Source organism: Tympanuchus pallidicinctus, unplaced genomic scaffold (assembly GCF_026119805.1).
Source record: "Tympanuchus pallidicinctus isolate F22 unplaced genomic scaffold, pur_lepc_1.0 scaffold5, whole genome shotgun sequence".
Classification (NCBI taxonomy): domain Eukaryota; kingdom Metazoa; phylum Chordata; class Aves; order Galliformes; family Phasianidae; genus Tympanuchus; species Tympanuchus pallidicinctus.
The window spans coordinates 13,090,113-13,103,700 of record NW_026294769.1 but is presented as its reverse complement, the minus strand read 5'-3'; the positions used below and the strand labels follow the sequence as shown (position 1 = coordinate 13,103,700).

Genomic DNA, 13,588 nt, shown 5'->3' with positions numbered 1-13,588 from the left:
AAACCTCTGTAGTTAAAATTTTGGAGGAAAAAAACTTGCATATACAAGAGAATACAGAGAATAGTGGTCAAAATTTCTTCCACTTTTGCCCAGAAAAGAAAAGTAATGGTGAAGAATGCTCTAAAAGACTGAGCTGAAAGCTGAATTATATTTTCCATGTAGGGAGCTGACTGCAGAACAGAGTTGAATTTGCCTTTGACAGAGTTGAATTTGAAAGAAATGTTTCTGGATCAAACCAAAAAAGAGTTCAGGGGATAGAAAGAGTGGTGGATAGTGAAAGTTTGCTGTGAATCATTTAGGAGAGGATATTCCTATTTAGAGCAGATATTATGTACACTGGAAAGACTCTAGATGCAATATACGTAACGATTACAGCTAAAACAAGATAAATATTAAGGAAGGGAGAATATTATGAAGTAAATGAACATAGATGAATAATAAGAGTGCAGTGGTGAGCAAACTGATTGTGTTAACAGTGGAGAGGGAATAGGTAATAAAGGGAGATTATTCAGATTTGCTTTTGTTCTGCTTTGGCTAAACAGACCTTGAGTGAAAGTAAGCCAGGGCACTTCATGGGGAAAAAATCATCTAGATGAGAATTGTTGACATTGTCAAGGGAACCTTCTCACAGAAGTGACAATGGTTTAATAAGATTGAAAGAAACTGTATTGTAAGAGCAAGGGGAATTCTCAAAAATATAACTAAAATGGTGTTGTTGAGAAATGCTGTGATAACATGTTTGAGCAAAACTGAAGTAATCTCAGTCAAAAGAGACCACTTAAATGCATTTGTTTATTCCTTTGTGACATCTGCTGTATCATTTAGCCTTCCCATTTTGCCACAGGATGAAAATAAGTAGGAGTAATGAAAATGGAAGTTTGAAAGTCCAAAGCTTACTCACATGCTGAGGATTCTGGAGTATTAGCTGAGTAATTAGCAGAATTTTATTTAGGATGTTTACTTGCAGTTTCTGCCTCCAAATTAGAAGCATTCAAAACACCATATATTAATTCATTAGGAGTAAATACACCTTCTGTCAAATCTAACAAGCTTAGATTTCAGAGCTTGATACTTAATATGTAGATTATGTTTAGAAATGAGTTACTGAAATGTTCTGCACTGGAATTTGACGACATTTCTGAAGAGTTATATGCACAGGAAGGATTCCATATTGAGTTAACTCAAGAAATGCAGCAGTTTCGATTCCCAAACGTTTTTTTTTTTCCTTTTGTTTTTTTTATTTGAAGGGCTTTAACATCACTAATTGAATGACAATGTCGAAAAAAAGTTGGGGAATGCACTCCCTGTATTCAGAATTGTTGAAATGTTGGCAGCTCAATAAGTCTGTTATTTGAAAGTGACATGAGTCACGTTGTGATTTGTGACATGACATGGAAGTGACATGAAGATTCTTGTAAGCAGATAACTTGCTAGAGTCTTAGAAATAAGTGGTATTGTAACCTGTTAATTCATCTTGCTTATGCAGAGAAGTCACATTAACTGACAATTTGCATTCAGCTCATAATTGAGAAGGATGTCTTTGTAACTCGAAAAGACTGCTTCATGTAATATTTTCAGAAAACTAGAACACTAGAAAAAATTATAAGGGTGAAATATGAATAAGGCTCACTTGAAAACGTTGAGGTAGCAATTGAACTAAGGTTGTGGGTACCGTAGTGAATTACAAATGTAATGGCATATGATATGTTGAATTGTGCTCCGCTTAACAAAAAATTGTCTCTTTGGCACATAAGAACAAAGTACTCTAGCTGTAATACATTCATTTGTTCTTAGCTATTTTTTGTTGTTTCTGTATGTTAATTGGTAATATGTTTCAGGTGTAATGAAATGGGTAAAATAAGTAGCAGATAACTTTGTTTTCTTCTTAAAAAAAAAAAAAAAAATAATGAAATACAACAGCTGGCTTCCAGAAGCCCAGGTTTTCCAGAAGGCGCTCAACTCAGCAGCAAATAATGTGTACCAATATGGCAGAGAATGGATTACACACAAGGTGAGAAACAGTTCCCTTGTTGTTTTTTTTTTTTGTTTTTTTAAATTACGTTCTGGACTCCTGTATTTCATATAAGTAAAAATGAAATAAAAACGTTTTTCTCTGTGACCCTGTTTTTCATGTGATTAACTGTTTTGTTAGCAGATCTGTTCTTTCTGATTTTAGTCTGTGAGTGAAGGAAGGCAGTGGGAGTGATTTCAATAGATTTTCTAATTAGAGAAATGTCTGTTTATAAGAGCTGAAAAATCTATCTTCATTTTACTAAGATTGCCAGTGAAAATATATCAAATAAAGATGACTAATTTTTCATTCGACTTTTAACTGTCCAATTTTAGAAAATGTGCTTTTTTTTAACCACGTGTATTCTAATTTCTGCATGGACTGCACGTGGTAAATTTATATTTCACTTGTTTACTTTTAAATTAACATTCTTCAGGAGAATTTGCCAAGATCGCATGTATCTCACATAGTTTGAAATGTTTACTGTGAATAAGATCAGGTATAAATTGGATTAAGCATTTTAGAGGCAGCATTAGTTTTTCAGTGCAGAAAGAAGCCTTCAGCTTAGTGTAGCAGAATGTTTTATCAAAAAAATCTTTGTTTTGAATCATATTGATTTCAAGAGTATATTCCATACTGAAACTCAGGTCTTCTAATTATTTGGGATTGGATTATACCTTTATTCTGATAATTCTGTGTGATTTGTCTACCTTTGAGTTTGTCAGTAGATGCCAGCTACCTTCTGTCCTGTGTAATAAGAGTTATATATGTTTCAGCTTCATAAAATTTTAGGGGAAAAAGTGAACAACACCGCTGTGATTGAAAAACAAGTGCTGGAGCTTTGGGACAGGCTTTATCATTCTTGGTTTGTGAAGGTGGGTAGCTTGTTTAAATTATATTTATATAAACTATCACTTACTGTCTTGAGACAATTATGCTAAGCATATAAGATTAGCAAGAAGCTTGAACTGCTGAATAAATATCATAATGATACAAAATTGATTTTACAAAGAAACAAAGCAAAATCCCAAGTGCATAAGTTTGAGTATATCCAGAATTATGCCCTTCAATGTGTTTTTATGTCTGCAATTTAATATGTTCTTTGTTCATTATTCATATTTAGTCACTCCTAGTTCAGAGCTTTCTTTTGAATTTTTGTTATACTAAGGGGTTGGGAAAAAGCTGGTATTCTGTGTGATTTGTGTATCTTTCATTGATTTGAATTTTAAATGAAAAAGTTGTTCTTTAAATGCATTTTTTGTGAATTCCAGTAGTGGGTTCTCTGAATTCTGATTCTGCACACTGAATCTTGAAAAGTTAATAAAAATTAAATTTTTGTGATGTCGATGCTTCTTGCCAGTAAAGGAAGAAGAAAGCAATTCATTAGCTGTGATGCATTTGAAATAGCAAAATATAAAAGAGAGAAAACTGTATCTATGGAAGAACTGAAAGTAGAAAGCTGTTCTTTCATTCCCACTCTCTTCTCTGCCTGCTGTGGGGAAGAATGGACAGATGCTGGCAGAATAAAAAGCAAAGTCATGCAGCAAAGAGATGGCTGGTGTGAAAGGACACGAGCTGGTAGAGTGTGCTCACAGTCTGGAAGGCCGACTGTGTCTTGGGCTGCATCAGAAGACAGGTGGCCTGCAGGGCAAAGGCTGTGACTGTCCCCTTCTGCTCTGCCCTCATGACATCTTACCTGGAATACAGTGTCTAGGCCTGGGGCCCCCAGTACAGGAAGCATGTAGAGCTATTGGAGTGGGTCCTCAGGATGACTGGAGGGCTGGAGTATCTCTTCTGTGAAAAATGATTGATGGAGTTGGGCTTGTTTAGCTTGGAGAAGAGAAGGCTCCAGGGAGACCTTGTTGCGATATTGCAGTCCTTGAAGGGAGCGTATAAACAGGAGGAAGACTGATTTTTACGTGGGCAAACTGTGATAGGACAAGGGGGAATGGCTTTAAATTAAAACAGGTAATATTTATGTTAGGTGTTAGTTTTTTACTTGGAGGGCGATGAGGCGCTGGCACAGTTTCCCAGAGAAGCTGTGGATGCCCCAGGAGGCATTCGAGGCCAGGATGGATGGGGTCCTGGGCAGCCTGATCTAGTGGGTGGCAGCCCTGCTGATGGCAGTGGGATTGCAACCAAGGCTTTAAATCTCTTCCTACCTAAGCTGTTCCATTTTACAAGAGATTTTGCTGGAAGAAAAGAATGTAGGACGAGTCGATGTTGTATATTTAGCCAAATGCTAATGCTTTTGGTGTTGTAACTAGATGTGCAGCGGCTCTGTATGGTTCAATTGGGCATGTGCCACAGAAGTACATTGTTGCGTCAGTATGTTGAATCTCTGAGTTACATTATATTATTTCTTTTCTGCAGATTGTTATTTGGGGGGAGACTATGGGGTTTTGATCTTGTAAATGCTGTAGTAGAGCACAGCGGCAAGTGGCTTCCCTAGCAATCAAAACATGAAAAAGATCTGCAGGAGTAGATTGATGCTACTTGTGATCTTAGGTTTTTTTTTCTCCAGTTACTAGTTGCACATTAGAGACCTTAAGTTAGCCAGGGCATGATGGGCTGTCACTCATCTGAGGGCTGCAGGTAACTGTCCCAGAGTTCGATTTGTAATCTTGCTCCTTCTGTCATGCTCCATGTCCATTTACAAGTCAAACTTGGGTGACTTCCTGGCTGTTTCCTCCTGTAGTATTGCAGTTACCTCGTGGAGCCTTTCAGAGTAACTGAAAACTAGTAAACCATATGATATTTCCATGCAAGACATCTGTATCAAATCTAATGGTATCTCAGTGGAGCTTTCAAGTTCTCCATTAGTACAAGCATAGTTATGCTTTATTCTGAGGTCTGCATAGTCCTGTTCTAGGCTGTAAGGTAATATTCTTACATGAAAGCTGTAGAGTTGAGGAAGAATTGCCAACAAAATGTGGTTTCAGTCATTAACTTCCACTTTGAGAAAAGATCAGCAGATAGCAAATAGTATATATTTTAAAAAGTTCTGGAGATGTTGTAAAAGATTAATTGCTATTGAGCTTTTGTATAATAATGGAAGAAGAAATCACTTGGAAGATGATGGCAACTGCAATTAAAGTGTCATCTTCAAGGAGAACCTCTCCTTTTAGCCCGTTCAGTTGTGAGGTTCTTTGTTTGGTTCTGTTGCTCAGAATCTACTTCATAATTCGGATGTAGCCACCTGAGCAACTACCTGCTGTATTTATAACTGTTACGATCAGTTCCTGTTGTTTTGTTGTTTTGCAGCTACAAAGCTGTGTAGTCAAAAGAAATCCTACATACTTCTGGTTTAGTTTGTAGCTTTTGAATGAGTGAATGTTTTCAATGGAAGACACAATGTGAGAAAAATAGTTCTTCTTGTGTCTTCTTTTATTATTCTTTATGGATTATGGAAGAAGTTATGTGTTGCCATCAGCAAATTATGTGTGCAGTAACTGAAATTGTTACTTCTTTGTTCTCTGCTTTCCTAAGGAGCAAAATAGATACCACTGTCTTTGTCAAGCTGTCACACTAATGTTTAAGTGAGATGCATTAGTACAATATAACTGTAATTACATCAGATAATTAACTATAGTTTTTTTGTCAGCTCTTATTTTTCCAGTTGTACAGAAAAATACTTCCTTGGTTCCAGTGATTTTTGAAGATTAAGAGTTAGAGCAGACCTAGCAGTTTAGGTACACAGAGGACATGTTATAAGAAATTCTTAGTCTTCTGCTTTTCATGTTTGTCTTAATTACTCAAATATATGGTACCTTTGTATCTTTGTCTCTCTCTTTAAGAATGTAACGCATTCTGGAAGACACAAAGGACACAAATGGCACATAAACCGTCAGAACAGCTGGCTTGGAGATATTCTGGACTGGCAAGATGTTGCCTCATTTGTTCATGATAACATTGAAACATTTCTTTCGGTAGGTATTGTTTGCCCTTTTTACCAAATTGGTCTTGTTTTAATTCCTACTCCTCTTGCTAAGGATATGGCATGCAGGTACATGGAAACTCTGGTAGAGTTTATAAGTGCCTTTGCAGTAATTTTTGTCTTCTTTTGGAAGTATTCATACTGCAAAGAAGAATTAATTGTGATGAAAAGCTCCTGATTTCAGTGTCTTCACTGATATCTCCTTCTCTAGAGTTATTCAAGACCTTCCCAGACATTTTCCTGTTCAACCTACTGTAGGGAGCTTGCTTTTATCAGAAGGGTTGGGCTTGGAAGGGATCTTTGGAGATCATTAACTCCTATGATTCTGTGGTTCTGTGATTTTGTGATATGAGCTTCAAACTTATTCCTTGTTGAGATTGTTGTAGTATTACCTGTGTCACCTGCAAGTTGGTTTAAATTCTTCATATTCTGTGGTTTACTTTTCTGTTTCTTAGAGATCGTTTGTTTGGAATTGTTCTTACTTCATCTGTCTGTTCTAGGAATTTGTTGTGTGCCAAGTATTAGTTTGCTTCAGTGTTATTTTTATGTGAAATGTATGCCAAGTGTAAATTTGGTGATGTTTAAATTTGTTTTAAATACGTAATCTATCTGGATTATGAATTAAATATATTGACCAATAAGTTTGTGACACGCATACACAAATACGTAAAATACATATGTAAATGCAAGTGTTGTACAGTCTTTTTTTCCTGAAATTATTATTCGTTTGGTTGCTAGCAACTTTATTTCTCTTTTATGAAAGTTCTGTGGGGAATGAAATTAATATTTTACACTGCATGAGTCCCTGGATTAATGCACTGGACCTTTTCACCTTATGAAGAGAAGAAACATGGAAAGTGAAAAGAAGGGAAGCAACTACATTTGTCTAACAAACGATGTTGGATCTGAAGCGTGTAACATGCTGTCATTCCCTGGCACAGTTCATCTTTGACCTGAACTATTGTTATATTTCTCGTAATTGAGAAATATCTAAAGATTAATATTTATCCATTTTGAAAGAATGTTAATTAATTATACCTAACTTGAATCTTTTGTGGATGCAGTTTAAGCTATTATTTGCCTTGAGCCAGTTGTTGGTCTTGAGCGATGGGTGTGTGTGCCTTGTTTTCCTTCAACTCCTGTTTAAATGGTTACAGTTTCTATCATTTAAAAAATAAGAAGTGAGTCCAGAAGTTGAGAGGAACTTTTTACAGTAATGAAACCTTTTCAGCTAATACAGAAAATGTGCTGAATTCTTTCTCAAAGTTGGCTGTACGTACCTGAAGCAACGTTACAAAAATGTGTAGCAAATCATCATTTAAAATCAGTGTTGCCTTTAGGTAAGAAAGAGTAAGTGAAAAAGAACTACACAACAGGTGCTAGCCATTTCCTTTACCTCATTGCTTCGTTGTGCTTAGAAGCCATAGTGTGTGTGCATCAGTAGTCTAAGTAGGCTAAAATAATGGAGAAATAGTGAAAAGAGAATAAATATTTAAGTTTGAGGTAGGTCAATATTAAAATTTTTTCTCAATCTAGTATGCTTTACATTATCTTGAAGTTTGGTTTTAGAAATAAAGGAAAAATGCCAGCAGTTGGCTTGCTTTGCTGTTTATGTCCATGAACTCATTACTAATCATCTCTGGGGAGGCTCCTGTCATTTTTCTCCATACGCATAGATTTGTCATGACAGATTGTAAACCAGTCAGCACTAGTGTATAATGCTAAATCCTGATTTCACTCCTTATTGGGTAGCATTTTCCTTACTGGCTAGCTTATAAAAAATCCACTGCATAAATATTAATCCCACTGTTTCAAATGAAAATCAATAAAGATCTGATGTGTATTTGTCCAGACCATTAAGTCTTGGTGATGATAAAAATAATCATAGTTCTAACTTAAGTCTGGTATTTGATGGCAGGGTTTTCACTTATCCTTAGATACAACAGAAGCTTACTGCTTCCCAGATTTGTGTTTTGTGAGAGAGTGACAGTCTTTCTCTTGATGCTTAGAAAAGGAGCAATGAGTTTATACAACAGCATATTGAACTGGAAAGGATCAATATTTTAAACGATGTGGGTTTTTTTTTTTTTTTTTTGGAGAATAGTTTAGGCAGGTTATTTTTGTTTTGCTGTTTGTTATTTTTCTTTGGATTTTTTTCTTGCACTTTTGTGGATATTGTTGTTTAGTAAGGTTCTTTGTTTCCTTTAGGTTTTGGTTATGCTTTACAGGCTGGAGGGGTTTTTAAGTGTCTTGGCTATAATTGAAACTATAGGATGTTTCTGCTTTTGAACACTTAAAATCAGTGTTAACCTGTAATTCTTAAGCATACAGCAAGATGTAAATTTCCTGAAACTGCTTCAACGTTGTTTTTAAACACAGACTATTGAAAGTGGTAACTGTAAAGAATATGCAGCTATAGGGAGACTTCCTTCACTTCTAAAAAGAATAAGTTTATACTGCTCGCATGTAATGCGTACCTATGCATAGACTGTGGCTAGAGCTTGCCGTAGAATAACTCTCGCTAGTCCCATGACTTTCTGAAATATTTCAGAATAGTACTGATCACTGTATGTTCTTTTAAAACACAGCTGTTAGACCATGTCATCTTGCAATTATAAGCAGATAAGCTCTTTCCCATTTATGGAAATAATAGGAAGTGTTCTTCTTCTTGAAAAAGAGGAGTATCTGCTAGGTGTAAAACTTAAAAAATAAAATAAAATTAAAAAGTTTGACTTCCCATAGTGGACGAAACTTGAATATTAGAGTTGAAAGCATATAGTTACATCACTGGTATACCTGTGCAGGGGAATTAGTGGCACTCATTTTGTCCGTAACAGTATGCACTGATTCAGGAGTTGAACTGTGATTATCAGGTAAAAGCACAGAAGACTTCTGTACTTCCCTCAAAATGTGCTGTTTGTTGTAGTACCTCTAGTAGCTTTAGTTTGATGTAGGTAGATCTTACCATTTTGAAGCAATTTGCCATATAAACATTAAATTGCCTTAAAATTTAATATAAAGGTAAGCTTTTCCAAATCATCATTTTCCTTTCTTAATAGCTTTGGTTTTTACAAGGGTGTTTCCTGATGTGTTTCCTCATTGAATTTTTTCAGTATTAAGTAGAAGCAGTAGAGTACTAAACTGTTCTTCCAGTGATGTATTTCCAGGGTGGATTTGTTCTGTCCTATTCTCAGTTTAGGGGAGAGTAAGTTCTCTCATCTGCCTCAAATTTTTGACCTCACACTGTATCCTGAGATGAGAATCCTTTCTCAGTTGCTTATTTTTCCATCTGTAACTTTTACTCCATTTCTGTAATATTTGAAACCTTGAAAAAGCAAATTGTTGCTGACCAAATCTGTGAATGATCACTTAAAACTCCCTCAGTGTTATATGAGAAATTGCTCATGTCTCCTTAAATTGATCTTGCTTCTTTCACAAGAGTATTCATCATTCTACCAGCAGTTTTTCATTCAGAGATTTCTCAGACAGGAAGACAGAAGACCTTCCATTAAAACATATACAAAAAGCTTTAGCTCAGTTAGGCTTTTCTGTCTGTTCCTTTAGCAGTGACTGATAAATGTATATTCCAAATCGAGTTGGACTGATATCCAATTTCAGATGCTCAATTTTGTATTGTAATGTTTTCTTATATTGTAACGTTGTTTTCTGTCCCTCAGATTTTCTTCTAGTAATTACATAAGCATATAGCTAATACCATCTGTTCTTCATAATGATTCCAGTCCCATGTATTCATTTTTGTAAGAGAAGTTTAGGAATCAAACATCACTGTGAAATCAGAAGTGTAAGGGCTTGTGTTTTGCTTTTTTACTGTTAGTTGATTTTTTGAGTGCTTTTTGATAACATATTCAGCAATGACTAGTGTCTGCAGTGTCTGTTTTCTCATGAGACATTTTGAAATAAGTAATTGTGAATTTATGTTAGGGGGAACTTACTCTACAGATGAATACAGTCTCAAAACATGCCCTTGCTTTCATAGGTCAAACTGAAGATCACTGAGAGGCACTATTTGTGCATATTTCAAAGTATGTGCTAGTGGTAACTTAGCTCAGCAGCTCTGATGAATGACTCTACATAACAAGAAAGTTCTTATAGAAGAAACGTTCTCAGTATTGATTGAACCACCTGATACCTGCATTTGAATTAATTGCAGTTGTTTACTCCAGATTCTGAGCTCCTTAGCCTAAAATTTGTAGTGAAACTGTTACACAGCTATAGCCTATGCTGAGGAGTTTACTGTCCTGAAAGAAAACCTCCCAGCCAGATAATCTGTTTCCTGAAGTTACTGCCTTAATTAGCTTGTTGCATGTGCATCCAGACATAAATTAATTTGGCTATGCTGGATATCCTTTATTTAAAGGCATATCTCAAAAAGACTCTGTAGTATCTGTAATTAATAAGCAGTCAGTTTCCCAAGCCCCTACAAGAATTAATAGGTTGTCCTGCACTGAATGATTAGTTTTACATAACAACTTGACTAATTATTGCATCCCTGTGCAAAATCGTCTCCTGTATAGTTGTCTACAGACATTATGAAAATTATGCAACTTATTTACATACATCTAGAACAAATATATTAAAGTAGTAATTGTATTACTTTATTTGAAGCTGCCTTCAGCTTCATTTCTACTTTGTGATGTTCTTCGTGCTTTAGCATTTCTGCTTTTGAAAAGATGAGTTTTCTCTCCCAAGATGGGATCTACTTTCGATTGGTGGTGACACAGATCACAGTAAACAATGTCACATAGTCTAGATTTTATGCAGTTTTACATGATGAAATTATTTTGAGCGCTGGAAGAAGAATTCCCCAAAACTTTGTAAATATCTACCTAGGGTCTTGTCTTTGGCCAGTTAAATGTTACCTGTTGCAATATAGGGGTAAGGGAAGATGATTGATTTTTATTTTATTTTATTTTTTTTTATTTTAATATATAAATGTCTTTTTTTTTTTTTTTTTTTTTTGTATGACTCTGAATGCAATTCTGTATGTTAACTAATTCAGTCTGATGCTTGATTTTTGCACTCCTTGCTTTTTTTCTAGATCCTGGAGTCTCTCTGGATAGTGATGAGTCGGAATGTGAGCCTCTTGTTCACTACAGTTACAACATTGGTGACGATCCTTTTCCATAGTGGGACAGCTCTTCTCAATTTTGTGCTTTCAGTGGTAAGTACTATGTTATGTGTTTATATGATTGGTTTTACTGAAGGGACCTAATTGCACATACTGTAACATTGAAAATCAAACCTAAAGCGTTCTCTAACGTTACCGAATTGAGATGTTGCAACCTTCAAATCAGTTATTCAGGGAACATCTTAGGCAAAGGAACCCTAAATCCACACTGTAATTTCCATGTTGAGGATAGGGCAGTCTTCCCATCATTCTGTTCATTGAAAGCTCTTTGTTTCTGGCCATGTAGACATTGAGCTGTAACTTGTTATACCCAAAATAACTGCTGAAATCTTATGGCATATTCTTGTAAGCATATCCTTAAACAAAGTAATGCCTTTAGAAGAGGGGAAAAAATAGATTAAATGGAACTTTGCTGAAAGCTTATGAACATCTTGATCTCAGTGTGTGATATTAAGAACTCTGACCTACAGCTTATTCCATTTTAACTAAATAAATACAGATCTTGAAGGCCTCACCGAAATCCATGTCCTAGTTACTAGTTCAACACTGGAAAACATTTGTTAGAAAAATAGATGTTTTGCCAGTTTTACTTCACTACTGTCATGATGCTTGTTCAGGAAAGGAGGCCTTTCTAGACAGTGTTGTAAAATCAAAGTAATGTTTAACGATATTTCAAGGCAGTTGTGTGAGTTCTTTTCAATATTTAAGAAAGAACGAATAGCAGCAAGGCTTAATTTAATGACTGCCTGAAACTAAAGAGAATCACTATTGTTGTTTTCTAATTACCTCTTCTTTAGTTAGTGAGGAGGACAGCAAGATTCCATGGCAGTGTTTCATTTCTTCCTTCATTTACAGCTTCACCTGTGGTGATGCATTGGAAATGGTATCTGAGACAAAGGATAAATTCAAATTGCGGATCATCTTAATGCAGTCATTGCTCAGACACAAAATGTAACATCAGCTGTCCAGTGGCTTTTATCAGATTCATTATATGCTGCTCCTTTTAAAGACTGGATGCCCTAAAGCCTACTCAGTTTCCTCTACTTGTGTTGTGGGCTGAATCTGAGTAACAGTCCCTTTCGGATCTCTGAAATTTACAAGACAACATATTCTGTAAAATAAGCTTCATTTTATGAGCTTATTAGGAAAATATAAACATACAATCCCCTATGTATAGACTGCTCTTAACATGTGATTTCACTCATTCTTCACTTCAACCCATGAGGTTTCTAGTTCACAAATTTTCAGCTTCGTAAATTGCAACTTAAACTCAAATCTACAGTAGCTAGCAACACATATCTGTGAGCAATACAGTTATCTAACCAGCACGGAGTGGTCATGCTTCCTCCTCTGTAATGGCACAGGTGTCCCCTCTGTCACACCAGGAAGGATGAGGGCCTTAGCCTTTCTGGTTAGAATATGCCTAAAATATTAGAGATCTTGTCAAACAGATGTGAACATTTTCAAATGCCTGTAGAGGTAGAGGAGGGACATAACAGTTTTACTGCTGAATGTTCTACTGAAACCGTTTCATGAAAAGTCAGCGAGCTGCTCATGTTAAATTATATTCTGTGGCTGCTCCTTCTTGTCATGTCAGTACTTCTGTGCTAAAGCAAATACATTCATCTACCAAAAACTAACTGATCTAAAATTAATTTTATTTTGTATGATGCTGTTACGTGCATCTTGTCTTAAAAAGGTTTGAGTTAGGTTTCCTGTCTTTTCATAGCTTTTAATTTGCTTTAACACTATTTATTCTACTGCTGTTCATCCCAGATGCCTTCTTTGGGTTGTGCAGTTGAAGTGGGTGCGTCTGTATTGGTGATCCATTGCTCCTTCAGGAAGCAGGTTTCTTTTGTGGACACTGGGAAAGAATAACTTTTCCTGTCAGTACTGGTGCTGTGCTTGTTGACACTTTAACTGATCTCCAGCTCTTGTTCATTGCCTGCCTTAAATTAGGTTTTCTTCTCACATCATAGATAATCAAGCTTTGTCTGATTGCTGCTGTTAATTTCCTCATTCCCTGAATGCACTAAGCCACTCAAGGCGTAGCATTCTAAGAATTTAACTGTAGCTGTACTAATAAAACAAGATTTAATTGAGCCATTTTTCAGTGTACTTTTTGTGAGTGTCAAGATGAGAGGATATTGTTCATATAGAAATACACGGCTTTTTCTGTTGCAAGTTTCACTGCCATGAGGATCTGCAGCCAGGTCCCACCTGAAGGAAGACTAAACAGTATCTGGGTGCCTCCTTGAGGATAGGGAGTTTTGTAGTTACAAAAGAAAACACTGTAGTAGCTCAGGAGAAATGGCATGTCTTACCAAGAAGAAAACAATCATGTTTACAGCATTACTGAGGATGCTAAAACGTGTTTCAGGTTTTAGAATTTACTTGCAGTTGTAAGAAAATATAGCTGATGTTATTACTGGTGATCGGTTATTTCCCACTAAATCAGGGCCTGATTTAGTTTGTTTTTTATGATCTCAAA

The 13,588-nt window shown here is 35.8% G+C and overlaps 1 protein-coding gene across 3 annotated transcripts in view; it reads left to right on the top strand.

The window, feature by feature from the left end:
- The window catches only part of TMEM245 (transmembrane protein 245), a 73,899-nt gene that overhangs the window by 29,834 nt on the left and 30,477 nt on the right, over positions 1-13,588 (top strand). For all 3 annotated transcript variants that reach the window (XM_052704236.1, XM_052704237.1, XM_052704238.1), the window contains 4 exons: positions 1,921-2,011; positions 2,788-2,886; positions 5,809-5,940; positions 11,008-11,130. In XM_052704236.1, coding sequence (XP_052560196.1) covers positions 1,921-2,011; positions 2,788-2,886; positions 5,809-5,940; positions 11,008-11,130 — 445 coding nt within the window. The remainder of the gene's footprint in view (positions 1-1,920; positions 2,012-2,787; positions 2,887-5,808; positions 5,941-11,007; positions 11,131-13,588) is intronic.